At 53.6% G+C, this 27988-nt stretch overlaps 1 protein-coding gene across 1 annotated transcript in view; it reads right to left on the minus strand.

The window, feature by feature from the left end:
* Atp2b2 (ATPase plasma membrane Ca2+ transporting 2) overlaps positions 1-25536 on the minus strand; it is a 163343-nt gene extending 137807 nt beyond the window's left edge. Inside the window, exons 1-2 of the mRNA XM_059257100.1 lie at positions 25415-25536; positions 22461-22555 (exon numbers count right to left, since the gene is read on the minus strand). Of these exons, the coding sequence (XP_059113083.1) occupies positions 22461-22555; positions 25415-25536 (217 nt within the window). The remainder of the gene's footprint in view (positions 1-22460; positions 22556-25414) is intronic.
* Between the last annotated feature and the right edge of the window lie 2452 nt (positions 25537-27988).

The raw sequence follows: 27988 nt of genomic DNA on the forward strand, positions 1-27988 counted from the left end.
GCGAATGGGAACAAGGTGGCAGCTGCAGAAGAGGTGGGGACCAAGTGTTAGGAGGTGGGAGCCACAGGATGGGCTGAGAAGAGGAAACTGGAAGATCAGGGAGTGGGTGGGGAGGATCAGGTCAAACAGCCAAGTGTCTGGTTTGGGACCTGATGACACCAAGAGGCTTGGGAGACACCCAGGAAGATGTGGAGTGGGCAGCTTAGGAGAGAGTCTGGGCTACAGACAGAAATGTGGGCATCAGCAGCTCATGGCCAGGGCTTACAGGGCTGGGACAGGGTGAGATCATCGCAGGAAAGAGCTTGAACAGCTGGGAGGAGGCTCAGGGCTGAGGCCTGGCCTTGAAGGTCAAGGAGAGGACAAAGAGCCACACTTCACATTGGCAGCCCCCATCAGGTGACTCCCCCTGCTCAGGAACCTTCCACGGCGGCTCCCTACTGTACACAGAACAAGCTCTAAAATCCTTAGGTAAATACATCACTTCTGCTTTGTCTATACAGGCTGACGGTCTTCTGTTTCAAGCCTAGGCTGCCAGCAGGAAGGTCAAGAGTAGGAAGTGGCAAAGAAGACCAGGGGTGGGGCGTGCTGAAAGTGTGCTGAATGAGAGAGAGAGAGAGAGAGAGAGAGAGAGAGAGAGAGAGAGAGAGAGAGAGAGAGAGAGAGAGCAGCCCAGCAATCAAGTTCATCCTCCTTCATTACCGCCCTGAGCTCAAGACCAGAGACTTTATTATGTAGGAAAGAGTGAGCGTGGTATCCAGGGTCTTGTCCCAGGGAAAACTCAAAGCTTGCTGTCCCTGGCTGCTCTTCTGTTCCCTGTTCTGTGTCACCACCAGCAGGGGCTGGCAAGCTATCTAGCAGGGAGGGCCTGAGAGGGAGGTGGGCAGGCGGTGCATTGAGTAAACACTTGCCATGTCGCTGCGACTCAGGGCACAGCACGAATGGGTCCGCTGATGCGGGCTCTGATCTTGGCTCCCAGGACCAAGCAGCTGCCATGCTCCATCTGGGTCTCATTTTATCCATCTCTAAGATGGGGCTATTCATACTCACCTGCCTTGAACCATCACAGGGGCCCCCAGAAGAGGCTTCTCAAGACGGGCCTGTGTAAGGCTAGGGGACCTCCAGGGAGGTTGTGTGCTCTGAAGAAATCTTTAGTGGGACACAGCTACTTAGTGCTTTCAAATGAGTACCACAGTTATGAAAGGCACAGAATAGCAGGGGCCAGAGACAGTCGCGGAGCAGGGACAGTGGGGGAATAGGGTTCAAGACTGGGCTAACCCAGAGAGTCCAGCACCGTACTGAGACTATCCTGGGAATGGAGTCTCTACAGCTTCTCTAGAACTACAGTGAACTGTTGTAATCCTCTGGAATAGCATGGCAGCTAGGACCAGGCAGGGTTTCTCAAGCAACAAGCCAAACTCTGTCCCTCTGCTGTCTGTGGTCTCCACTGGCCTCCCAGCTGACTTCGTTCATGGGTCCATCCATTGACTGATCCTCATTTCATAGAACAATAGGGAGTGACTGAGGTCCAGCAGATGGACCTGGGTGAACAGAGCAGGTTCTCGGGGGTGTGGCCTTGGGTGTACCTCCTCCCTGCATCTTTCATATTCCATCCTCTGCCTCCTGACCACTCTGAGACAAGCAGCTCTGCTGTCTTAAACTCACATAGGCCAGACACGCTAACGGGGCGCTGAGGACCGGAGCCTCTGGGACCTGCACCAAAATACAATTTCTTCCTTTAGCTGATTTCCTCGGGTATTTGTCGTCACAGCGACAAGAAGCAGAAACACCCCGAGTGCAGCTTTGCAGCTCAAAACATAACTTGGTCACAGACTTCCCTCAGCTCAGGTCTTCCCATGAGGGACCGGCACCAGCACCCTGCTGGCTTCTCCACTCAGACGTCTCCTCAGAACATGCCCAACAGCTTTCAAGCACACTGCATCCATTTTCCCCTCTTAGGGCATTTTCTGTCTTTTTGAGACATTACCTCCTCTTCCTCGCTGGTGAAAACATTCTGCTATTTTCTTCTAGAAGGTTCATAGTCGTAATTCTCTAGTTAGGCCCACGAGCTCTTTGATGTGTCACTTTCATCTATTTTTCTTTTTACTGTGGGTAAATTTGCATGAAATAAACCCACCATTTTAACTATCTTTAATGCTCTTCTCAGGGGTGGTAAGCACGTTCTTAATGCCATACAGTGGTCATTGCCTTCTTATTTTTTATTCTGAGACATGTAGAGCAGGCTGGCCTTGAACTCCCTATGAACTCAAGCTTCTGATCCTCCTGCCTCTACCTCCACAGCACTGGGATCACGGGTGTGCATGCCTGTGCTTAGTTCATGGGGTGCTGGACTTCATGCCCAGACGCTCTAGAACCTTTGCATTCTCCCAAATGAATCTCTGTCTCCATCAACACTAATCCCGTATTATCCCTCATCCCGACACCGACTGTGCTCTCCTTCACATTGCTATGAACTTGACCACTCTAGGAACCTCATATGAGTGAAATTCTATGGTCCTTTTCCTTTTATGGCTGATTTATTTTAATTAGCTTGTCCACAGGGTTCACCATGTGGTAGCATGAATCAGAATGTCCTTTTTAAGGCTGGGTAATATTCCATCCCAAACATTTAGTTTATCCACTTGGCCACAGACATCGACATTCAGGCTGTTGCCACCTTTTAGCTACTGTGAATAATTTGTATGTTGTCAGCAAGCATACAGATAGCTGTTTGAATCCCTGCTTTCAAGTATTATTATTATTTTTTGTATGCGGACCCCCTCATGGCGTTGCAGATCCTGAGGTAATTGTGTTCTTACTGTTTGAGGACCTGTCACACTTTCTCTGCAGTCCCCATCCCATTTTATTCTCCCACCAGCAATGCACAGGGTATAAGCTTCCCCGCACTCTGGTCAACACTGTTTCATAGTAGCTGACACAGGGTATGCAGTGGTGTCACCAAGGCTTGGCTTCGCTTTGTTTCTCTGACGACTAGCATGTTGAGAGTCTCTTTTTGTGTGACTGGCCATTCTTGTGTCTTCTTTACATAAACATCTGCTCAAGTCTGTTTGAACTCCTTGCTTTTCTTTTTTGTTACTGAACAGTGGTGGTTCTTTGTATATTGTGGATACAAATCCCTTCTCAGGCACATGGCTTGCAGGCATTTTCTCCTCTATGGCTTCACTCCCATACTTTGTGAGAACATTTTTTGATGTACAAAAACTTTCATTTTTTTCATTTATTATCTGTATCTTTGGTGTCATAGCTAAGAAATTGCTGTCAAATTCAGTGTCATGAAGCACCCCCATGTTTTCTTCCATCTTGGTTTAATTTTCTATGTAGTGTGAGGTAAGGATTCTGAGTCTGCTCATCTGAAGTGTAATCTCCAACCCTCCCTCCTGAGCTTATGCTCCTGGGGCTCACTGTGACATCAGTCTCCATCTTCTCTCCATGTCACTACTTAAGACACCAAGAGCGGCCCTTGCCACTCTCTCCTGAGCTCTACCTCTTTACTGCATTTCCTCCAAGTCACATCTCCCAGCCCCCAGTGTCATCTGAGTTCTTGTCTCTGCTCAGAAGACTATGGCAGTTCTTTAGTGGCCTCCCTGGTTGTACTTCAACCTCACCTGCTCATCGTGCTCTTAGGCTAAAGACAACGCCTTAGTGCGATTCCAATTGCTGCCGGGCCACTGCTCCTTAGTGAGCCCAGCACCCCTTTCTCCTCAGCCCTCGGTTCCAGCCACATTGCTTCCTCCTTATGCATGACCTCTGTTCTGTTCCCTCTGCCTGGAATGCTGTTCCTTTCCCATCACCATCTACTGATTCTCCTGCTCGCTCTCAGCTTAACTGTGCTTCCTGCAGGGGGCCTCACTGAGGTCCCTATCCCATTGTCACAGGTACAAGGTTGTATTTTATGTGTATTCTTGTGACTACTGAGTTAACGTTTGACTCCAGACCACTGAGAACAAGGCCTGTGTTTTGTCTGACCATCACTCCTAGGGTATTAGCATGGCACATAGAGGGTCCCCAGTAACTAATTCAAGAGACAAGGAAGGGAGAGAGGCCGGAGAGAAGGAAAGACATCTGTGCAGAGCCAGACAGATTTCCTTCCTGTAGCAGGCACACTCAGGTCCCCTGAAGGTACACAGCTCAGTACATGGCCTCTGCAGGGATGGGGCAGGAGGGGTGATCTTGACTTTCTATGAATTTGGGAACCATGTGACAAACATCACCCAGGCCCTTTCTCAACCTCAGTTTCCTCCTCAGTAAGGTAGGAATAACACCACCACCCTGCAAGGTTACAGTGTTAGAAAAAGTGTGTGGGAAAATACTGACCCCCAAAAGGCGCTCCATCAATGTTGCTGAGTGGAGGTAGACCCTTCAATGCCAGACTCTCCCTCGGACTCTATGTCTTAGCCTCCTTTCCTCAGCTGCTACCCTGGGGCCTGGGCACACCCCCCAAAAAAGCAAGGAGACCCAAGCCTCTTCTAAAGGAAGCTTTGAGATGCTCCAGATGTCTGTCCCAGAACCATTAACTCAGCTGCACCCAGTCCCAGCCACTCCGGGAGCCCGATTCCCAGTTGAAGCAGAAACTATGGAAAACTAAAACATCCCTTCTGCTTGATGGATTCCGGCAGGGGGCGGAACTGTCTAGTCCAGCTTGGCGGGTCACGGGTGGGCTGTCCTGCAGTGGGGCTGCTGTCTACAGCATGCCTTGACCCTGGCAAATTCTTCTCTTGCAGGTGGCTCTAGCATATGTCACAGGCGGCTTTCAAGGGGACAGGGAGCTCCTTTGGCTGCCTCCAGTAGTTGACACCTAGTTGAAAGCCAGGCTGGATGCTGGGAAGCATTGGGACCAGTCAGGAGTCTGCTCTTAGGGAGTAGGGCCTGCCCTGGACCCAGGACTAGAGGAAGAAATGAAGCAAGAGGCACCCTCTACTCTGCTGTCTTCCTCTGCTCACCACAGCAGGACTCCAGGCCCACGATAAACCTGCCACTAACCAGGAGTCAATGAAGGGCCCCCAGGCTCCCGGGCTCCCAACATGTCCATGGCATACAGCTCCCTCCCAGCCATTTATCCCCCCATCTGAGATCTTGCTGAGCTCTCATTAGCTACCCTATCTGGACTCAGGTTCAGCCAGATTTTTCCTTAGGCTCCTCACACACTGGTCACTTTATTCCATCTTTCTTTTTCTCCACGTATGCGTGCTAACCAACGGAACCAGCTCCTCACCAATGTCCCTGCTGTCCTTTCAGCCCTGTTGCCCTTTTCCATCCAGCAGCCAGAGGACATAAACCAATGGTGTCACCTTCCTGCTTAAACCCTCCCGGCAGAGCTGGGATGCAGCTCCATGGGAGAGTGCTTGCCTAGCGTGCATGAGACTCCAAGTTCAACCTCCAAGGCTGTAAAAAATCAGTCCAACCAACTAAACAAAGTAGTTCAAAACCTGCCAGTGGTTCTCAGCACATGCAGAGCTATGCTTGGCATCCTCGCTGGATCTGCAGGGCTTTGGGCTCCCTGGCTCTATCTGGCTTCCCACCGCTTCATCTTACTCACTGCTCAACCACACTGGATTCTAGTTTGTCACACCGGCCATACCTGCACCTTGAGACAGAGTGACCAACTCTGTGCTTGCTTATAGACAGGTGTGAGCTGTGCCTCGTGAGGCTGGACGTTCCTGAGAATAAAGACAGACCGTATACAGCAAGAACAGAGAGGCAGGAGTACAGCCATGCCTGAAGCCACGCCCCTCCAAATTTCCCCCGAGTTAGCCCCCTACAGGGTTATTTCCCTTCAGTTGCCTGGAACTGGTATAGACACCACTCGGCAGCCCTCCTCATCACAGACTCTGTGGCTCCCTCCAGCAGGCCCGTGCCTTTCCACATCTGGTTTTGTGGGTATTTTTCCCTCTGCCTAGATGTCCATGTGTCTCCTTCCCTCACTTCATGAGGTCTCTGTCCATCTGTCACCTCCTTGCAGATGTCTGTCCTGACTTCCCCATGGTGAGCAGCAGGCCTCTCTCTCTCTACTCTCTAGTTGGTGTTTTGGTTTTTAGCACAGTTGTAGTCCCTGTGTAGGTGTCACATCTACTTGCCCCTCTCCCATCAAGAGGGCAGAGAACGTACTGGGGTGCCCACTGCCCAGGTTTGTTTGGGACTAGGGGCTTCTTGGAAAGTGGGAATGCCTTGGACATATGGCATGTGGATCCTTCCATGCTGCTCTGTGTACTGCTGCCTGGCATATTGCAGGTACCTGGTCCAAAGGGGAGTAGGTGACTAAGGATAAGTTTCTGACCAGGCAGTCTAGCCTGAGCAACAGCATCCACACAACTAGCCTGAAGGGGGCACTCTTGATGCCCATTTTACAAGGAGATGAAGTTTGCCTGGCCACACAGAAAGGCCAGGACAGAACCAGCTCTCCCATCCCTAGGGCCAGATCCTCGCTGCCTTGCAGGCCATGCCTCTCTGTCCTTGCCATCTCTGCTTACACCACCAGTCTTTGTCCTATCACCCACAGTCACCCATGGGCCAAGAGCAGCCAACAACTAACTGCACCCCACAAGATGCATGGGCACTGATGTGCAGCACCTTGTCTGTGGTCAGGTGGAGCTGAGGGAGAGCGTGGCAGAGTGCATGCAGCGTTGGCGCTCTGAGTGTGGTGGCCACACCTCTACTCTTGTCTCTGTCAGTCACCTGAAGGCCTCTGAGCTCTCCCAGCCCTGTCTTTGGGCCTGCTGTACATGCTTGGCCTTGGTAGTCCTGCCCCCTGGGTCAGATAAGGGGCCCACAAGGAGAGAGAAACAACTTTCCTTGCCCCTATTTTGCGGATGAGGAAACTGAGACCCAGGGTGGTGAGGTCCCTTGCCCAAGGTGATTCAGCGCATGTAGGGCAAGACTAGGGTTCTGAAGGGGATTCTGGTTTGTCTCCTGAGCGTGTCTGACTTCTGCCACACCCTGTGTCCTTGGAAAGGTGATGTTGGGGTGACAAAATGTGTGGCATCCACATGCTCCCCCTCCCTTCCTTTCTCTACCCCTCCTTCCTTTTTTCTTTCCTGGGTCTTAATATAGCTCAGGCTGGCCTCAAGCTAACTATGTAGCTGAGGATGCCCTTGAACTTCTGGTTCTCCTGCTTCTTTCCACTCCTGGGAGCACACACTGCTGCTCCTACTTTGTGGAGTCCTGGGGATCAAATCCAGGCTTTGGTACAAGCTAGGCAAGCACGCTACCAACTGAGCCACATTCTTTCTGTCAGAGCTCCTGGTGTGTGCTGGGTGTAACTGTCCCCATTTTTCAGATGAAAAGGTTGGACGGCAGAGGAGCTGTCTGGTACCCCCCCCCCAATTTCAGGCGCTCTTCCCAGTGTGCCCTGCCCCCTACAGTGCCTCTTGCAATCTACCTACTTCCTTGACAACTAACCAACATATTTTCCAGCATCAATGACGTCAATGACATGTGGGGCTGAGCTGCGCCCACTCTGCCCCTGCACCATCAGCAGGGGAGACCCCGTAGCTGCCCTGATTCCCTTCCTGCCAGGCACCAGCTTGTAGGCCAGGCTCCCTCCAACACCCCTGGGTCTGATTAGCCATGTACCCTGGAGCAGCTCACAGGGAATTCTCTGTAGGTTTAACTGTAGGATCTCAGCTGCTCTGTCCCCTGCCAGGCCACCAAGGAGGTGTTTTTCATAACAACGTGGGTGGAAGAAGGGCCCTGTGAGCTTGTCAGGATTCCATTGTTGGGAATTTCCATGGTGGTGGAAAAGGCCCGCTGGCCAGCCTCCAGCTGCCTTCCTGAAGAAAACCATCCAAAATGGAACTGGCTGGCCAGCCCACTGTAGCCTGGTCACTGGAGACACCCACAGGAGGGTCAGGGCCTGAATATAGACACCAGCCCTTCCTTTCTACATTCCAATACCATACAGAGATTGACAGCTGAGGGTCATGGGTCAAGCATGGGGACCTCCTTCTCCTCCAAGGGAAGTGATGAAGAATAAAGAAGGATACTGCCCAGGGTGTGTCAGCCTGGAGCCTGTGCTGCCTCTCTGGCTCACTCTGTGCCCTTGAAGGCACATGGGCATCTTGAGCCCAGCTCCTGCCTGGGAGGGATATGGTTGGCTGTGCTGTCTGATCTTAAGTCTCCCAAGTTCCTGAGCCCAAAGCCAAGAGGACTGTGGGGAAACTGAGTCACTGGAACTTGGAAGGAACTGTAGGGCAGAGACTCCTGAGAGGAGAAGGGGGATGAATGCATCCTTTAGTGGGACTCAGAGGGTCTCAACTTGGGGAAGAGGTGGTCTCTCACTGTGATTTGGGAGGATATGGGACTTCCCCAGGTCCCCACAGGGACAGTCTGAGTATCTGCTGGACGGTGAGGTTCCCGAGGAGACCCTCCACATCCTCCCTTCTTTCATGCTGGCCATACTGTTGGGTTCTACCACATTCTAACTGTCTCCCGGCTCCCACCTGTGTGTTCTTCCTCCCAGACCCCAGGTCTGCACTGCCCAGCACCCCGACATATGGGAGGCAGACTGGAGTCTTGGGCCATACATCAGCTCTTCCCCCTGCCCCCAAGCTCTCTACACTGGCGGGAAGGTACCTTCCATATGTGGCTCACCTAAGAGCCCCAAGGAATCAACAGGCAAGGTATGGTCCCTGCAGGCAGAAGGAAGCGGCCCTGTGCAGATCTGCAGCTGAGCTCTGGGCACTGAGGTGGATTCTTCTACTCTGCTGATCCCTGTGCTCTGGGATGTGATGTGAGCATAAGGCTGCCTCCTCACACTGTAGGGCTAGGATACCAAAAGGCTGAGATCGAGTCCCCTGGGCACAAAGCCTAGCCAGGGATAGACCATAGGAGAACCGACCTTAGCCTTTTCAGAAAGGGGTTTCTGAAAAGGTGAGGGGGTCAGGTTCAAGTCCGCTGCCACTTCCATGGGATAGGCAGGAAGGTGTAACAGGGGACGGGAGGCTGGCTGGTCAGTGTCTTCATCACTGTCATCAAAAGTGCACTTGCTATTGAGTTCTGGGGATAGAATTCAGGGCCTGTCATACGCGAGGCGAACATGGAATCCAGCACCTTGCACACGCTAGATGAACATTTACCATTGAGCTATACCCAAACCCTTAACAATTTCTTTTTATTTAAAGATATGATCTTACTAAATTGCCCAGGCACACTTCACCCTTGCAATCCTCCTGCCTCAGCCTCTCAAGTAGCTGGAATTACAGGCTTGCACCACTAAATCCAGCCTACCATCTGCCTTCGAAAGCGAGTGCATATCATATACAAGGTGCCGAGGGAAGGCATTCTAGTTTCATCTCCATTGCTATGATAAAACACTCTGACCAAAAGCAAATTGGGGAGGAAAGTGTTTATTTGGCTTACACTTTCGGGTCAAAGTCCATCACTGAGGGATGTCGGGTCAGGAGCTCAAACAGAAGCATGAAGCAGAAACGTGGAGGAATGATGCTTTCTCTCTCCTTTACTCACAGGCTCATGCTTCACCAGATTTCTTATACAGCGAGGACCACCTGCCTAGGGTTGGTGCCACCTGAAGTGGGCCAGGCCCTCTTGCATCAAATGATAAGACAACCTCCCACAGACATACCCACAGGGCAATCCAATCTAGGTAATTCCTCAGCTGAGCTTTTCCTCTCAGATGACTCCAAGCTGTGTCAAGGTGACAGTTAATGATAACTAGGACAGCAAGGTTCTGGAGGCTTCCTCCCTTAAAGCCTGGTCTCCTCATTTCACAGCTATAGAGACTAGACTCTGTGAGGTGAGGTTACTCACCTAGGTGTCACAGGGCAAGGAAGGGTCTTTGCCCCTGAGCTCTGGGCTGGGTGAGGGAACAGGAAGGGCTAGGTGGTGGGTAGCTCAAGGAATGAGAGTAGCTGGACTCATACCCTGGTGGGGGCTGAAAGCAAGTAAAGGCACACCCTGGCATGGCCGGCTTTAGCCAGGCACACTAGGCAGGCTGCCCTCCTGCATCTATATCCTCTGCTTTGGGTTATCCCTCCCACAGCTGCACAGCAGGCCACGGGGACCTCAGCAGTAGAACCCAATCTATGCTGCCCATCTTGGGTGGGGAGCCTGGCCCAGGCCACCTGCTCACTTCTGCACAAATCACACCTTACAACCTGGGCTTGATGACAGGCTGCCTGGGAGCAGCCACCCTGAGGAGGATACAAGGTGCCAATGGCAAGGGGACATTCTGCAGAAGTTTCTGGAACAGTCCTGTGAGATCCACGCTCCCTGTGTTCACCTGTCAATGGCCCTGGGCTAACCCTGTGCCAGGGCACTAGGGACACAATCAGAAGCAGATTGGCTGTGAGGGGCAGGAGGCCACAGACCATATACAGAGGTGGCTAGCAGGAGGGGCGGGGGGTAGGCATGGCCCTGCACCCACCATCTGCACGCTCATGTACTTGCTAGCTGGGAGCCTGCAGAGGTGCCACGGATCAAGCTGTGCACAGACCTTGCTATGCTACTCACTAGCCATAGGGTCCAGTTTCCCTGCCTGTAGAATGGAGGTGTCACCGTCTGCTGCACTAGCCTGAGGATCAAGTAGGGGACAAGGTTTTCCACGTGACAGTCACAGGGATTGTGTACACCTCTGAATGAAGATCTTCCAATGTCAAGATAAAATGTAAGCTCCGTGTTATCACCTACAAAACCCCACATGGTCTGAGCCCTTTGCCTCCTCATTTCTCCACCTTCTGCCCTTTCCTCAGCCACCGTGGCCTGGGATCTTTGCATATGCTTCGCTCGTTCCCACCCCAGGGCCTTTGCAGAGGCCCCATTCTTTCCCACCTACGGGCCTCTGAACATGCCTCGCTCGTTCCCACCCCAGGGCCTTGCACAAGCCTCATTCCTTCCTACACACAGGCCGTTGAACATGCCTAGCTTGTTCTCCTTTGTTGAGACAGCTGTTCCACAGATGGTGGCAAGGTCAGGGCCTCCTCATCCTCTTCAGTGCCATCTCCTCAGTGAGGATCTTCCTGACTGTCCTACCTGAACTATCCTGGGAGGACCCATCAATGTCCCCGTTAGATGTCTTTATAACAATCACTAGTGACTGGAATTTTATATTTTTGCTGATGATACTTCCTATGTTTGTCCACACTATGTCCCCACTGTCACAAACATGATGACCCAGAACAGGAGCTTAAGATTAAATCACAGATAAGCATTCACAGAGTGCAGAATTCAGTGGTTATGAAGTGCACATTGGCACAGCCTCCTTCCACTCCATATGCAGATACACACACACACACACACACACACACACACGCACGCACGCACACACACACATACACACACACACACACACACACACAACCATATCACAAATCTCCAGGTAAACAAAGTGCTTCCTCTCCCACCCACATAAGTAAACTCTGTGGCAGAGGTGATGTTGGAGTCTTTAGGTCAAGGCCAGCTCTCAGAAACTCCTGGCTTACCCCGCACCTCTGTGGAGGCTGTGGGAAACCAAGTTCCCTGAAAAGGGCAGAGAGACCTAGAGGGCCTGGAGTCTCTGGTTCTGTGGCCCTGCCAGGGGCTGCAGAATGTGCTCTGTGGGCAGGAACTATGCCTGGTTTATTCACACATGTCCCCAGTGCCCCCAGACCTCAGCTCAGGCTAAGCACTGCCCCAGAACCTAATCAATAAATGAGGTGGTGGTCAAGCAGAAGGAAAGAGAGAGGACTAGCAGCACGTCCCTGGGAGACTGTGGCTTGGGATGCATGCCAGAAGCCATCCAATGCTTCTGTAAGTACGCCTTACAGCAGTATGCCTCCTGTCATACCACTGCTCAATAGCATGCAGGGCTCCCACTGCTTCTGAAGAAACTTTAGACTTCTTAGTCTGGTATCCATAGCATGCTTGCTTTCTGCTTCCTTTCCCTCTATCTATCTATCTATCTACCCACCTTCCCAATTATCCATACACCTGCTCACCATCCATCCATCCATCCATCCATCCATCCATCCATCCATCCACTCATTCACCGATCTACCTACCCATTCATCCTTCCACCTGCTCACCCATCTACTTACTTCTCTACCCACCCACCCATCAACTTGCTCACTCCACCTGTTTTTCCATCTCTGCATCCATCCATTAATCCATTATTTGCCCACTCACCCATACATTCATCTACCCACTCATCCACCCATCCACTTACCCTCCCACCCACTCATCCATCCACCACTTACCAATCCATCCATCCATCCATCCATCCATCCATCCATCCATCCATCCATCCATCCACTCATGCATCTATCCATACATCCACTGCCCACCAAAGCACACATTCACCCACCCACTTGTCCAACTGTCTGACCACCTATCCACAACCCATCTATCATCCATCTATCTGTCCATCCATCCTACTCCACCCCTATTCATCCTTTCTCCCAGTATTACCACGTACTTCCCATCTTCTAAATAATCTCCTCGGTTCAGTTCCATAACCACAGTCTCATCCAGTGTCATCCATAAATGCCTGTATTATTCTCAGGCACATTCAGAATTCGAGTACGTCTTGCAGCCTCCATGTCCAGCCTGATCCACGCCACTGCCACATCTCACTAGGCAGCTGCAGAGGATCCCTGGTCCCTGCTCCCCCCAGGCAGCTCTCCACACACATCAGAATCACATCAAGTCCCTCTTCCACCGGAGCCACTCCTCTCAGGAAAAGAAAGAGTCCCCATGGTGGCCTGCAGGTCACTGTGTGATCTTGATCACCTCTGAACCTCTCTGAGTTCTTTTAGCCCTGCCTTGATTACTCTGCTCCACAGTGAGTCTGCTCACTGCTCACTGGACCCACTGGACAAGGCCTTAACACTGGCTGAGTCTGATCCCCAGATGGCCACACAGCAACTTTAAGTACCTGCCCAAAATGCTACCTCCCTGATTCCTTCTCAGCTTTATTATCCATGTCCCTAGGGTCCCTGGGCAGGCCACCAGCTTGTATCCTGGGCTGTCATCTATCTCCACCAACTCAAACACAAGCTTGCAAAGAGAAAACAGCCTCTTCTCATTCTGGTGTTCTCTAGACCTGGCACACAGTAGGACCTTAACTAATGTCTGTGGAATGAATACATGCTCCCACCCTTTCAGCTATGGGTGGTCTCCTCCACTCCACAAAGGACCTGCACATTCCCTTTGCCGTGGCCCTTAGAAAGAAGTGTCTGGATGACAAGCCGGAAGTCCTTCTCAGGATAGGATGCATGGTTCCTCCAGCCCGTTGCCCTGCACACAGTCCAGGTCTTCTAAGCAAACAGCAGGATTATGGCCAAAGTCTAGAGTGGCCTCTGTGGTCCCGAGGCCCAGATGGTCCATCTCTCTTCTCCTATTTGAGGGACCTGCCAGCACTCAGCCTCTAGCTACCCTTCTGCACGGAGGATCTCCAGCTCCCTCTTGCCTATTCATCCACCTGCAGGCCATGAAATCACCCTAAAAGGCTGAAATGGAATCTGGTGACATCACCTACAGCTGGGATGGGGCCAGTGGGTGGCTTGGAACCTGGGCTGGCAGCAGTAGGGCAGGATTACCAACAAGCCTCAGTTTCCTCTGGTGGAATGTACAGAACATAAGGAGCAGGGCTGGGACCCAGCAGCCAATATTGCACACAGGCTGCAACCCACAGGTGCATGGTTGCCCAGGCCTCTTGCACCCATCGGGGGCCATGGGGTGTGTGTGGCACATTACCTTGTCCTTTCTGTGACTTCTTTCTTACTAAGAGCCATATATTTTTTTCTGTTGGTATTTCAAAAGCACAGCTTGTTTGCTTTGGGGTGAGGGGAGAGTCTTTGCACCCATGCTTTCTGCTATTTGGCTTTCTTCTTTGACCTCTGAGCCGTGCTCTGATGTTGCCTCCTGCTCCCGTTTGTGCTTTTAGCTGACTTTTGGCATGATGAGCTCAGACTGCCTGCTACGGCAACGGGTGTCACAGAGAACTGGTTGTAGTGGGGGTAGTGACATGTCCCAGAGATGGCAAGGTGGTGAGTTCTGAGCCTGGGCATCATGGCTCTATGTGTCCTCACTCCTAATCTGGTCACTGGATAAAGAGTGGGTGCACACTCTGGGCAATGCATAACGGCATGGGGGAGGGGCTTAAGCCTCCTGCCTTCATGCTATCCTCTACAGCTTCTGGTTCAAAGCCTGCCAAGCCCCAGGATGGATAACACATCACACAATAAAGTGACGTGGCTACACATAAAGTGAGGCTGGTTACAAAGGAGGGTGGGGAGATGGCTCAGTCTGAAAAGTGCTTGCAATGCAACACAAGGACCTGAGTCCATCCTCAGAACTCACAAAGACGAGTGTGGTGGGACGCACTTATACCCCCTGTGTTGGAGAGGTAGAGACAGGGAGATCCCTGTGGCTTGGTGACCAGCCAGTCTAGCCTAATTGAGAGACCCTGTCTCCTAAAAGCAATGCGGATAACTTCTAAGGCATGACACCTGAGATTGACCTCATACACATATGCATGTCCCCTTGAGCACATATGTGTGCCTGCACACACACAAACATAAACACATATTTATATACACCCACACCTCCATGGTAAAATAGAATAATAATAAGTAAAAGAAACAGAAGTCCTTGGAACCTGTGTCTGTCAGGGTGTGAAAGGACAAGCAGACAGGGATGCAGCCTGTGGCCACATCACCACTGGGAGGCTGGATTTTTTTAATTTTTTTTTTTTGGAGACAGGGTTTCTCTGTGTAGCTTTGCACCTTTCCTGGAACTCACTTGGTAGCCCAGGCTGGCCTTGAACTCACGGAGATCCGCCTGTCTCTGCCTCCCGAGTGCTGGGATTAAAGGCGTGCACCACCACCACCCGGCTTGGAGGCTGGATTTTAATAGCATCCATGGTGCCATATCCTGCTGAGAGGGAAGGGCTTCCCATAGACCTGGAGACCTGGAGAGAGCTGTTACCCCCACGCCCTCCACACTTCACAAGCTTTCTCTTTGGAATTAAAATGGTTGTGGTTTTAAAAAGGAAAGTAGGGTTTCCAGATGGTTCTGCGGGCTATTTGCTGGCCACCCCATGGGTTTTGAACTGTGACTGACAGCTTTGGGGGTGTGGTCTGCAGGGAGAGAAGGCTGAAGATGGGAGGAGGCAGGTAAGTGTCTGGTGACAGACACTAGGCTCTTTTGTGTGGGTCTCATCAGCAGGAATGTCACTTAATGAAGGCGTGGTCCCCACACCCACCATTAAGGGCTCCTTTGAGTCCAAAAGTCCACTGTGGTGCCATAGACAATGGGACAAAATACAAACTGGCCAAAGAACAGGATGCAGAGAGGTCCTCTTCCCTGGGGACACCTGCCCTGGCCCCAGCCACAACAGTTCCTCCCCACACTGAGACTCCACGGATGCGCTTATTTCTGTAGTACCCTCCCAGCTCACCTCCGCTCCCCCCCAATGGCTGCAGCTTCCATCCTCTCTGCCCTTTCTCCTCCCCCTCCCTTCCAGGGGTTCCACAGGAGGCAGGTGGCTCCTACGGTCACTTCCTGTCTTGGATGTGTGTATGTGATTGCGACCCTGAGGACTCTTGCTCCTTTCACATTATACAGGAGGTACCAGGCACCCCCCCCCCCATGGTGGTCACAGTCATGGAGCAGTCACCCATGCAGGGACACTGCTTGTCTGTGGTGATGCTGGGATTCCCTCAACAGTGGCTAACTGATGCCTACACTGTAAAGACTCCACCCCCAAAGCTGGACTCTGCTCTTCGGTGGGGAAAGGACAAAGATCAGGGCTGCCTTTGGTTCTTGGGTGTATTCAGCTTCAAGGACACCCTGACCTTGTCTGTGTCCTGGAGAAGGAATCATCCTACCCCGTCTCTCTGGTCTGGCTTGTCTAGGGCTCAGAGTTAGTGACTGGGTACCATGGACAGCGCCCAGGCTTCCAGCCTCTGCTCTGGGCCTGAACTCCTCTGATTCTGTTCTGGAAGGGTGAGAGCAACAGGGATCTGGCTTGGGGGATGCCTGGGTTCCCAACTCTGTTCTTGGCTGTGACAGCCTAGCTCAGATGTCCCCCTTCTGCCAGACCATGCCTCTGTATCTGTATGGGGTCCAGTCACTGAGGCCTCTCTTGGAAGGCATCCTCATGATGGTTAGGGCATAGGGTTCCCTGAGGCTTCAGAGTATGTGGAGGTGACCATGCCCGCAGTCCCCCTTCAGAGAATGGGGGGCCCCAGGGACAAGGATGCCAACATTTTCACTCAGCTTAGAATCCCCTTCCTTAGAAGCCATCAGAGAACCAGGTCTCCAGGGAACAAGAAAGGCCCAGAAACAACTGTGGAACCCAGTGCCAGCCACATTCCACAGCATTCCTGGTGCAGGAACACAGGGGCAGTCTAGGCTGTAGGCTCTGCACTACCCTGGCCTGCTGTACAGATGACAAAACGGAGGCCTTGGAGGACCCAACAAATCAGTCAGGCTAAGTCTGAGTCCTGTAAGTTGCTCAGGGCCAGAGTCCCATCTGGGCACCTGTTATCAGTGGCCACCTGGATGCAGCCAGTTCTAGCAAGAGAGTTGGCACACCCAAGTGCTCAGCCAGTGTTTGTTTCTAGCCCTGTGGTCCCTCCCTTCTCCAAGATGCTCCAAGCTCAGAAGCCAGGGCTGGGGCGGCATGAGAAGGGACTCACTTCCATCTGAAGTGAGTCACTGAAGTTGATAAATTTAGAAGTGGCCTAAAGAGCTCTTAATATCCTGCCTTCAGACACTTGGGAGGAGACTGCAACCCGGCAGCCTGGGCTCCAGATACACATGGGAGAGCGGACAGTGTGGGGTACCAGCAGGCCCCTCAGCATCTGGGGCTTCTCTGCAGCAGCCCCCGACCCACAGGAGTTCCAGTTGCCTTTTCTATGCACACGGATGCCTGAACTGGGGCAAAGAACCACTCCAGTGGGTGCTCACACTTTACATCTTGATGCTCAGAGAGCAGCCACAGCCACAACTGTTTCCATACAGGACACCAAGGGCCACTGTACTAGCTACGGGTCTGGAGACATCCTGGAGTGCAGGCTATGTTCCAGAGCCCCCCAAGGATGAGGCTGAGGTTCAAGCTAAAGGCATATACTATTGCAGTCACAGCTGCTGCCCTGCCCTGCCCCATACCCCCCTTTGGCCCCTTTCTCCTGAGTAATGTCTGCAGCTAAGTCCCATGAGAGGGACATAGTGATGGACATGCCTTCCCTGCACAGATGCCAGCTCATTCCCTCCCACCTGCCCCTTCCCATGACCTTGACTCTCAAAAACATCTGAGTGACTTTGAACTTGAGAATTTTGAAGTCATCTGAGCCCAAGTCTTTGTTCCAAAAATGAGAAACTAATATCTAGATAAGGACTTGTCCAGAGTTGCCTGGAGTGTCCGTCAATGCCAGGCCACTCCATTCCCAGGTCTCTGCAGCATCCCCCTCCCCCAACCCCTTGGTGGCTCATCCCTGCCTGGTAGTTAGATAGGCTGCCCCGGGGCTTCTGATCTCTTCAGGAGAGAGTTCTGTCACTCTGTAGCAGCTGCTAGCAGCCTCCACAAGGCCAGGAGCTCGCTGGGAAATGACAGGGTGGTCAGCAGTCTCTGCTGATCTGGGGCAGGGTGTGCAGCCCAGATCTGCTGCTTCCCCTGGTGTGGAGGACAGGCAGGGATACCCTGTCTGACGAGAGCCCTCCTTGTCCAGTGCAATCTGAACCAACAGTGCCTCCCCTTCTCCCAAACTCCTTCCTCTATAAGACTCACAGAACCCCAGACCCACATCACAAAGAGTCCACACTGGCCGGTGCCTGGACAGGGAGAGCCAGCTACATAACCCCAGCAAAGTAACATCTGAGACCTTAGGGATTCCTGATGGCTGTTACTTAACAGTGTTTATTTTTACTATTATTTATGAGGTTAGAAGGAACTCACTAGATGCTCATGACGTAACAGCTGCTGGCATCTCTACCTAATTACTTTACTTTTATTTGATTAATCCTCGTTTTTTGAATTGAAGACTTCTGTTATTCCTATTTCAAAGACAGGAGAGCTAAGGCCGAGAGAAGTTATGGAACTTGCAGCAGATCACACAGGAGACAGAGGGGCAGGCACTGGAATCTCAGAGCGCGTGCTTTACAGTCCTCCCCGGACTGTGGTGTTTGTTGTTTTGAGCTGGCATTTATTAAGCACCAACTGCATGAAGGCATTCTAACAGTAGCTCTGAGGGGTGAGCACTCTTGAGCTTTAGGGGGAGACAGGGGCTCCTGGTGAGTGGTAGATAGAGGCTCCTTAGTTCCAACACCTAATGGCCCCCTGCTAAGACTTTCTTCTTGTTCCCTGGATTTTGTTGACTCTAAACTGTATCAAGACTAAGCTGTACAGGTGTTTAATAAAGCTAAAGTGCCTAAGTGAGCTGCCCCCATCCCATGTGCTGAAATGTTAGAGTGACATCTTAGAGATCATCCGTCTGCATGGACATGACTCCATGGCACGGTGGACACTTTACTGCCCAGGTCACAGTTGTGGGAACTCAGAAACAGAGATGGAGGCCACACAGCCAATGTGGCCAAGCCCAGATTTGACCTCAAGCAGCCTGGGCCTGGCTTTTATCTCTAACCACGGTGCCATCTACTAGCCTGATGAAAGCCTGAGAAGGCCCAGGAAGGCTGGATGCTCCCCAGGATCGCCAGCAGATCCCTCTGCCCTCCACAGCTCGACAGCTCAGCTCTGCAGGCCACCCTTGAGTTCTGGCCCAAAGTGTCCTTGAGAGCCAGGTGGGGCAGCTAGACAGCCCCTAGACTGGTACCAACGGCGGGGACAAGCCCTCCTATAAATCCCGCCTCCTAAGGCGGCACTGGGGTGGGGTGCGGGGGGGACACCTGCTTCCTCCTCCGGAGACTGGTGCTGCTTCACCCAAAATGGGGTCATTCACTTGTGGTTCCTCCTACAGGCATTGCCACCGCACCACACCTCCCCACAGCACAGGAGGTGGGGCTGTGTAGGCTTCTCCCCTCCTTGGGCTAGGACTCCCCTTCTGGGGTCACTGTCAGTGTACCCAGGCACGAGCAGGACCCCATTCAGACACATTCCTAGTTGATATCTGAAATCAATCCCACTTTCATAGGACAGAATGCTGAGTTCAGAGAAGCCAAGCTCCTGGCCCAAGGCCACACAGCAGTCAATACTGGGTTGGGGTTTATATTTAAAGCTCTCTGGTGCCATGGAAACTCAGCAGAGTGCTTCCCTACAGCACCTCACCACACCCTCACACAACAAAGGAGCAACTGTGCAACCTTGAAAACTTGAGGTTCTGGGCCTCAGGAAGCCCCTGCAAACCCGCAATCTCCAGAGGCTCAGGTCTTCCCACAGCACCACGGTATTTGCGTATGATTCAGGAGCATCCTCTCACAGACCTTTTTTGGTTGTGGCTGTCATTTGTTTGCTGAGACGGGGTCACATGTAGTCCAAGGTGTGAGCAAAGGATGACCTTAAACCCCCAATCCTCTTGCCTCCACCTCCTCAGTGCTGGGATCACAGGCAAGTGTCGCCTGTCTGCTTTTTATACTTCCATAAACTTAAAATCATCTCCAGGGGACTTAGAATATTCAGTCCCTCACAGACAGGTCTGAAACTGTATTATTCTGAGGAAACATAAGGAAACTGTCTGGGATATTCAGTGCAGATGTAAGATTTTTCTTGAATATTTTCTGTGTGTGCATATAACGTGTGGTGTGTGCATGTGTATCACGCGTGTGTGCAGGAGTGTGCACTTGTCTACACGCATATGGGAGCTGGGTGTCAACATTGGGAATCCTACGCCGTTTATCTTTTGAGACAGGGTCGCTCACTGAATCCGAGTCTCCCATTTGCTAGACTGGCCAGGCAGCAAGCCCCTAGGATCAGCTTGTCTCTGTTTCCCTGGCACTAAGGGGCCAGCTTTGAGCACCCACACCTGGCTTTTATGAGGGTGGTGGAGATACAAACCCAGGTCCTCATGCTTGCACAGCAGGCATTTTATCGACCGAGCTGTCTCCCAAGCCCACTGAGTATTTCTTAGGCTGCTGTTGTGAATCCACAGATGGGGAAACCCACGTGCCTAGAGGGCCAGCTACAGCAAGGAAACCATGATAGACTATTTGACGAGCGTGGAATGCATTGCTCCACCAGGACCGTGCCAGGGTGAGCATTTGACTTGAGCCCCCTTGCCCCTCACAGCCACCCCTGCCACAAGGAAGATGAGCACTAGTATCGTGCCCACTTTACAGAGGTGCAAATTGAGGATAAGCCACTAGTGTCACTACACGCAGCTGAACGGTACAGCCAACTCCCTAAGATGTGACTTGCAAGAAGCAATCCCCTCCCACGCAGCAAATGGAAGAAACATTTACCAAACACTGAGTACACAGCATAGCTCCTCACAAGGGAACCAATCAGTGTGTTGGTTCCTGACCATGATCCCACAAGGATGAGGACATGGGGGCAGGTGGGGCTTCTTAGGAAGGGACTGTGGCTCCCAACACACTGCCATATGCTGGTCTCTTGTAGCCAAGGCAGGTCCCTCTTCCCTCTGTGTGCAGCACCCCTTTCTGGGGCCCAGGAGCCCCTGTCCTTTGGAATTCTGGCTTTGGTGCCCAGCAGAACTATGGAAATGTGTAGAAGAGAAGATGTGGGTTCAAAGCCCAGTTCTCTGTCACTTGCTGTGTGACTTGGGGACCATCTTAACCTCTCCGTCCTTGCCTCTTTTAGCTGTAAAGTGCCTGAGAATGATGGAGAAGCTTAGTAGCTGTAAACATTCAATAAACACCCAGGTCCAGCTGGGCCCTCAGAATGTAACAGGGTCTCTACATAGTGTTTGTTATAACTCTTGGTACCTAAACACAGGGCAAGGATCTTCACAGAAGACACCAGGCATGGAGAAGGGGCCTGAAGACAGAGGCAGGGAACAACCACATGCCTCCAAGCTAGGGGATAAGTGGGGACAGATTCTCCCTGGCCACCTCCAGGAGGCACCAACTGGGCAAATCTCACATCAGACTCCTGCCCTCCAGGCCATAGCAATACCTTTCTGTTGTTTAAGCCATACAGCTTGTAGCAATTTGTGATAGCCGCTAAGAAAGAGCTACAGTTGTGACAGCCACTGTGGCCTCCACTATCAATCCTGAAAAACCACTTGACACAGCTTGGCCCTGTCCCCTGGTGGCCTCTCACAAGGGATCAGCTTGAGACCACTAGACACCAGCCTAAGGAAAGACACTGAAGTTCGCTGCCACCACGGAACAGGGCCCAGTGGCTAGGGAATCCCAGCTCATCTGACTCACAGGCCAAGACCTCCTCTTCGTCTTAGGGGACCTCTGTCCTGCCCATGACTTGCTATCTTGTCTTGCCACTCTCCCCACCATGGTCCTTGGCTAGGTCTGCAGCTCTCTAGCCCTGTAGATTCTCAGCTCATGCGTGATGCTCTTGAGGCCTTAAAACTCTGCCATCTCAGGGCTCCCTACGGTACACCAGGGGTGGCCTCAGCACTCTCGCCAGGGCAGGTCCTCAGCTTGTTACATGTATCCATTCTTATTATGATCACACAGCAATTCTGGACAGGGCACAGGTGTGCACAACTCGCACTGACACAAAGCTGCTAGCCCAAGGCAACTCCCGAGTAGTGCTGGCAGTGGTGGTAGGGTCCTCCCATCCACACTCTGTGAGTCCACCTTCATCCATTCTCATGATGCCTTGGCAGTACCACGCTCCCACCCAGCTCCTTGTGTCCCTCTAGTGTCCCTCATGTGAGCCTGATAGGTGGGTACTGTCCTTCCTCTGTTGTCAGTTAGGGACCCGAGGCTCTGTTCTCCTGCCTGAAATCCAGCAGCACCTGCTGACTCCCCTTCCTTGTCCCTGCCCAGGGGCCTCTGTCCTTAACAACTCCCTCGTCTAAGGCTCCCAGAAGGAATAAGAAGAAAGAAGAAAGGAGGAGGAGGAGGAGGAGGAGGAGGAGGAGGAGGAGGAGGAGGAGGGGGGGGAGGAGGAGGAGGAGGAGGAGGAGGAGGAGGAGGAGGAGGAGGAGGAGAAGAAGAAGAAGAAGAAGAAGAAGAAGAAGAAGAAGAAGAAGAAGAAGAAGAAGAAGAAGAAGAAGAAGAAGAAGAAACTTTTGCAGGTTCAAGATTCTGTTCTCAAGGAAGAGCAGGGTGGGCCAGGTACCCGAATTCTAAGCTGGAGAGGCACCCTGCCTCCCACACTGATCTGGGTGCTCTAGGTAAGGGTGGGGGAATCTGACCATCTCCATGACATGCGTGTATGTGACACTCAGCTGGGAGCTGAGGATGATGGGAGGAGCCTCATTCTGCATTTTCAGGTTCCCAACCTTGACTCTATATATCCTATAGGCTGGCCACTTTAACCCCTACCCCACCTCCAATTATAGAGAAACAAGATTTAAGACAGGAGGGGCCATTTTCCCAAGACTTATTTTCAGCATGGCGTCCAGGCCCACCTAGCTTCCCAAGCCTTCTCCGGGTCCCCTTGAGCTCCTGGGGTACAGGTGAAAGGATCAGATTCTGAAGCACTTGGAACAGTAGCCCAGACCTCCTGAATCATGAAGAAAAGGGACAGACATGGGACCTCCCCCACCCTACCTCTGGCCATCAAGGCAAGAGACCCTTCCGCCCCTACTCTCCCTTCCTCCCTTTCTTTCTTCTTCTGACCTTGGACTTGGCCCTTATCCTGCCTGCAGATCCTGATGCCAACTGTTTCTTTGCACACAGCCCGTGACAGCACCCCAGCTCTCACACAGCTGCAGGATGGGGGGGGCAGGAAACCTGGCCACAGGTGAGGAGACTCAGGGCAGAGAGCTGCAGGAGCGGAGCCAAGGTCACACAGGTGGCCAGGAGCAGAGTCTCAGGTACTCTTCCTTTCGACCTGGAGGCAACACATGGGGACACTCAGGGTCCACATCAGCCACTGCTGCTTCCCAGCAGAGCCTTCCAGGCTCTTGACACAGCAGAGACAGAAAGCCACCCATGCTGGGGACAGCCTGCCTATCACCTCTCAGGTTCTGTCCTGTGGTACTCCAACTGGGCCTGACCTCATACTAGAGGGGCTAGATAGCTCACAAGGAAGTGTCAGTAGTTCCAGCTGTGTGACCTTGGGTGGTGGCTTCTTGTTTCTCACCTGAGACACAGGGATACTAGGATAGTTGCACAAAAGCGATGTATATGGGGGCAAAGAGCTCTGTGGATGCCAGCTGGTGTGACATTTGCTAGGGTTCCCATTAAGGCTGAGTGAGGGGAGTGGGGGGCAGGCTGTGAGGGGTGGGTGTCTTAGACTCTGCACACTGAATCATAGGCAGCTTTTGTGCCCTCAACTGAAGAGGACTTGGAGGCCACTGAAGGAATCCCTGGGACCCAGCTCTCAGAGGCCACATACCAATGGGCTGGCTTCCTGGTTCCAGAAAGGCCTGGTGGGCTTTCTGGGCTGCTGATGGTCTGACCAATGGGCAGCGGCTGCACCCACCCCCTCCTCTGTCTCCTTTCCAACTCCAGGCAGCCTTCTCTGCAGACCATCAATCACCACCGATGGCCTTGTTCAGCCCAATCACAGCTCCCCAGAAACGTGGGCTGACCCGCCCCTCGGGCCTTCAGGAAGCTTAGGTGGCCACTCAGGATCCAGTGTCCTTCTGGCCTCACAGTCAGTCCCCCAGGGGCCTCTGGGAGAGCTCATAGGGCCACCTTTGCTTCTTGAAGCTGAGAGGATGCCCAGTGTCTGCAGAGGTGCAGCCGCTACGTCCGCTGCCGTCTGAATGTGTGTCACTGGCATTCACCTGTGGGCACATGCCAGGGTGCTGTGTTGACAGTGCATCTGGCACCTACACCCCTGGGGCAGCCCTCACATGGGTACATAGTACATTATGGTAGCTGCTGCAGGTTCCTGTGTATGCAAGGGCTGCATGCATGTGGGGGCAGGCTACACTCGCTGGGGTGTTCATACTGTGTTCAGCCCGGGGGTCCTCGGAAGCCAGGGATGTGTGCTGTGTGTGCAGGGGCTATGGTGCATCCGTTAGTACAGGCATTGTGTGTTTACATGTATGATCTGAACATGTATGACGCACTACTTATGGGTTCTATATTGGCCCATGCACACTGGAGTGAATCTGTGCACATGCATGCACCCTCACGCAAATGGACTGGGTTGTGAAGGTGGCTAAATGGGAGGCCATCAGCCTCCTCCCCGTGTCGGTGCCCCCCTCCTCCTGCGGACTCCCCAAACCGCAGCCCCCTCCTGGTCACTGCCCCTTCAAGGAAGTTACCAGGCGGAAGCCCCAAGCTCAGAGGCCTGCGCTCCAAGCCCCCTCCTACTGCACACGTCAAAAGAGAATTTCTCCGGATGGCAACCACTGCTCTGGGAAATGCCCCAAACGTCAGCTCTGCCTCCTCCTAGTGATGTGGAGAGCCATGCCCAGTGGAGGGGAGCCCCTTCCACACTGCTGGGACTCAGCGTCGCAACGAGACCCTCTACCCTCAGCAATGCTGGTCGCTGGCCTGCTCACTTACCCTTCTGAAGGTCGAGCCAGGCTCAGCCTCTAAGGGGGGCTCCCCTGATGGGGGTCGGCCAGCTGCAGGGTCCCCTCACTACTCAGCATGCGGAGCAGAGGTCAGCTACTTGGCTTAAAGGGGGTGGCTGTCAGCACCTGCCCACCCTACAAAGTCCAGATCCTTTAGGGAGGCAGGGAGGAGCCCCAGGTGTCTCAGTACTCAGAGGGGCCACCTAGGCTAGCAGGCTAGTGAGGAGCTGGGCTTCCGGGCTGAAAGTGCCAACTCCACCTTCCAGCTAGCATGACTGCTGCAAAATGGCCTGCCCACCCACTCCTGCCCCTGTCTGCCATCCAGGGGGCTTGGGACACATCCCTGCCACCCCATGCCTAGCTCTCCTCATCCAGTGGATCCCTGTACACAGCAGCCCACCATCAAAGGGACCATCCATCAGGACTTCCCTCCCCTCGCCTCTTTCCTGGGACACCTTCCAGTACTCTCTGTCTTCCAGGGATCAGGATCAAGAGGAGACTGGTGTTCCTGCTGACCGGCTGCCACCACTAGCCCTTGCATAACATCCTGGGGGCATCTGCCGTCTGGAGGCCACCAGCATCCACCTGAGACCCCGCATCCCCTTCTGCGGGGCTCCCTGCTCCTGTCTTCGGCCCCCACCCAGCCCCTCACCCTGGGCTGCCCCTCAGCCCGGGATCCCAAGCATCCCCAGCTGCCTCCAGATAAACAAGCCAAGCTCCTACCACCCCCTCTTCCCGCCGCCACCATCAGCACTAGGGGAAAAAAAAAACGGCAAATGCAATCAAATCAAATCAAATAGGTGAGGGAGGAAGGGGAGAGCGGAGCCGGGCGCTTTTATTTTTTATTTTCTCATGCTTGGGTGAGGGGAGAGATGCCGGTTACTTACTTGGCTAAGGCAATCGCCAGCGATCGGCTCGGGTTCCAGGCGGGCAGCCCGTAATCGCGGTGCGGCAGCTGGCGCCGCGCGGAGCCCAGCCCGCGCGCCGGTCCCTGCGCAGACTGTACCATCGCGCCCGAGGCTGGGGGGGGGCGCGGCCGCCGGGGGAGGGGCGCGAGCGCGGACCGAACCACCCCGCGCCCGGGAGCGCGGCGCTGGGCATCGCTCCCGTGGGACGCATCGGCGGCCGCCCGCAGAGCCCCGGGGAGAGGCCCGCTCCCCTCGCGCAGGAGGCCGTGTCAAGGGCACGCGGAGGGGGAGGTCAGGGCCCAGCCCCGGACGAGCGGGGGGGGGGGGGTGAGAGCAAAGGAGGAGGCACTGCTTTCATATGCCTTCCCCAAGTCACTTCCTACTTTGTTAGAGAGGGTGGGGGTTCCAGCCTCCCCAGATGCTGACAGAATGCCTCTATACCTGGGGGCAAAGACTGCCCAAGGGGGCATACCTAAATGCGCCTAGGGTGACAGGCTCTGCGGAGCGGACTCGCCAGCCAGCGCTGCTACCTACACCCCTCTGCAGCCCCACACCCTGGCCGGATGTGCCCACCTGCCCCAGGGTGGGGATGGGCCCAATCAGGAGAACTCTTGAAGAGGCCATTTCTGTGCTGGAGTGTTAGCACAGTCTTTCCACCCCCTGCCAGGGTATCTGTGATGAGTTGGGGGTGACCGACCGCACTGGAGGCTAACCACTTCTAGGGACTCCAGAGTGATTCCATTTTGGAGTCTGCAGGGATGGACTCCCCCATCCAGCTGCTCACTTCCTCCTGCTTCATCTCCTCACAGGGTAGGCAGACCTGTGGACTCTTAATTCCAGACAGAACCTGGACTCTAATTCCAGGGACCGGGCCCTGGCAGCCAGGTGAGGGGGTCTCATTGGATGAGAAGTTTTCACTTTCCCCACTGGCTGAGGTAGCACCCTCACTCTCCCCCCCACCCCATGATCATGCCTCCGCATACCCCAGGAGTGGCATCCTGCTTGGAAGAGGGCATGGCCTATAGAAGGACCTTCAAGGCCAGTGTGTTGGAGCACATACCTGAATGGGTGCAGGAGGGGCAGGACAAGGGCAGGGGGTGCCCCTAGAGCCAGTTCCAGACAAAAGCTGCCTCCTCCCCCTACCCCCACCTCTGCCCACCTAGGAGCTGCCCACCTTTCTGAGAGTCCCGTTGCTGCTCCATCCCCGGCTGGCACGGAATATCAATTTGTCTCGTTAAAGCTGAAAGTCTGCACTGCACCAAAATCAGAACCCGCCACGCAGAGGGGCTGAGGAGGGAGAGCCAGAGCAGAGCCCAAGGCAGGGCCCCAGAGCAAGGTCACCCCACACTACTCTTCAACCCCCCAGACTGATCATAGGGTGCTATCTACCCTGGCCAAGCAGAGATCTGCGTGTGTGTGTGTGTGTGTGTGTGTGTGTGTGTGTGTGTGTGTGTGTGCATACAGAGGTGGGGGTGCCCAGATGCTAAGGATGCCCAGGCCTGGTCACCGTCCATGGAACAAGAATGCGATTCAGGGATGACCCCTTCCTGGGGTTCACACTGGACAGCCTGGAGCCCCATCAGAGGGACTCTTGCCTCATGTCAATAGGCCAGGGCTGGGACCCCTCAAAACAGCCTCATCTCTGCTTCCTCCTTAACCTTACCCTTCCTGGGGGCATTCTACTGGTCACACCTTGGGTAAACTCCCAAGTCAGCACTGTCCCTGTGTATCCTCGCTCAGGACCCAGGGCCAGGCTGGGAGGCTAGAGGCCACCCTGCCCCCACCAGGGCCTAGAGAGCACATTGGGTCTTGGCTCAGGGAGGTGGGCCCAGAGGGCCGCAGGTGAGAAGCCTCTGCCAGCTCACTGTGTGTCTGCTCTCATGCCTCTCTGTCTCTGGGGTAAGTCACTTTCCCTGGTGAACAAACAGAAGACCTGGAGGGTGGGGGTTGGGAGCCACCCATTTCCCCACTATGTCCCTTCCTGTGTCAGGTGCAGAGTCACCTGCAGATCAGGAAACCACAGGTCCTTGCACCCTGGGGGCTACTGTGAACACTGAGAGGAGAAGGCTGGGTGTGGCTGTCAGGGCGAAGCTCCACAGCTGTCTGGATAAACTGCCCCTGTGACTGAGGTCCGTAGGCCCAAGCCCAGGCTGCTTACAGGTAATAGATAGTGGGTGTGCCTGCCAGGGCCCCCAGTACTCATCCAGCCTGCCCAGTGACCCCCATGGAGACATGTTGGCTTCACTCACAGATACCAAGAGCTCCAACTCTCCATCAGTTACAGATTTTGCTTCTTTGAGTCTAAGACCAGCATCCAACAGAAATGGACCCCCCTCCTTGGCAAGCCAGGCCCTGTATCCTTCTGTCTCTGAGTCTGCATCCCAGTGGCTTCTAGGCCCATGAACTTCGGCTCATCCTGCAAAGCCATACTCATCTTCCCCTTTGCCAGACAATCCTACCTACTTCCACATACTCAGCTCATCTCAGTCTCGTCTTTGACCATACCATGCTGTGACAGTCTACAGGTCTGTGCCTCTCACTGGGCTGTGTCTG

Source organism: Peromyscus eremicus, chromosome 3 (genome assembly GCF_949786415.1).
Source record: "Peromyscus eremicus chromosome 3, PerEre_H2_v1, whole genome shotgun sequence".
NCBI lineage: Eukaryota > Metazoa > Chordata > Mammalia > Rodentia > Cricetidae > Peromyscus > Peromyscus eremicus.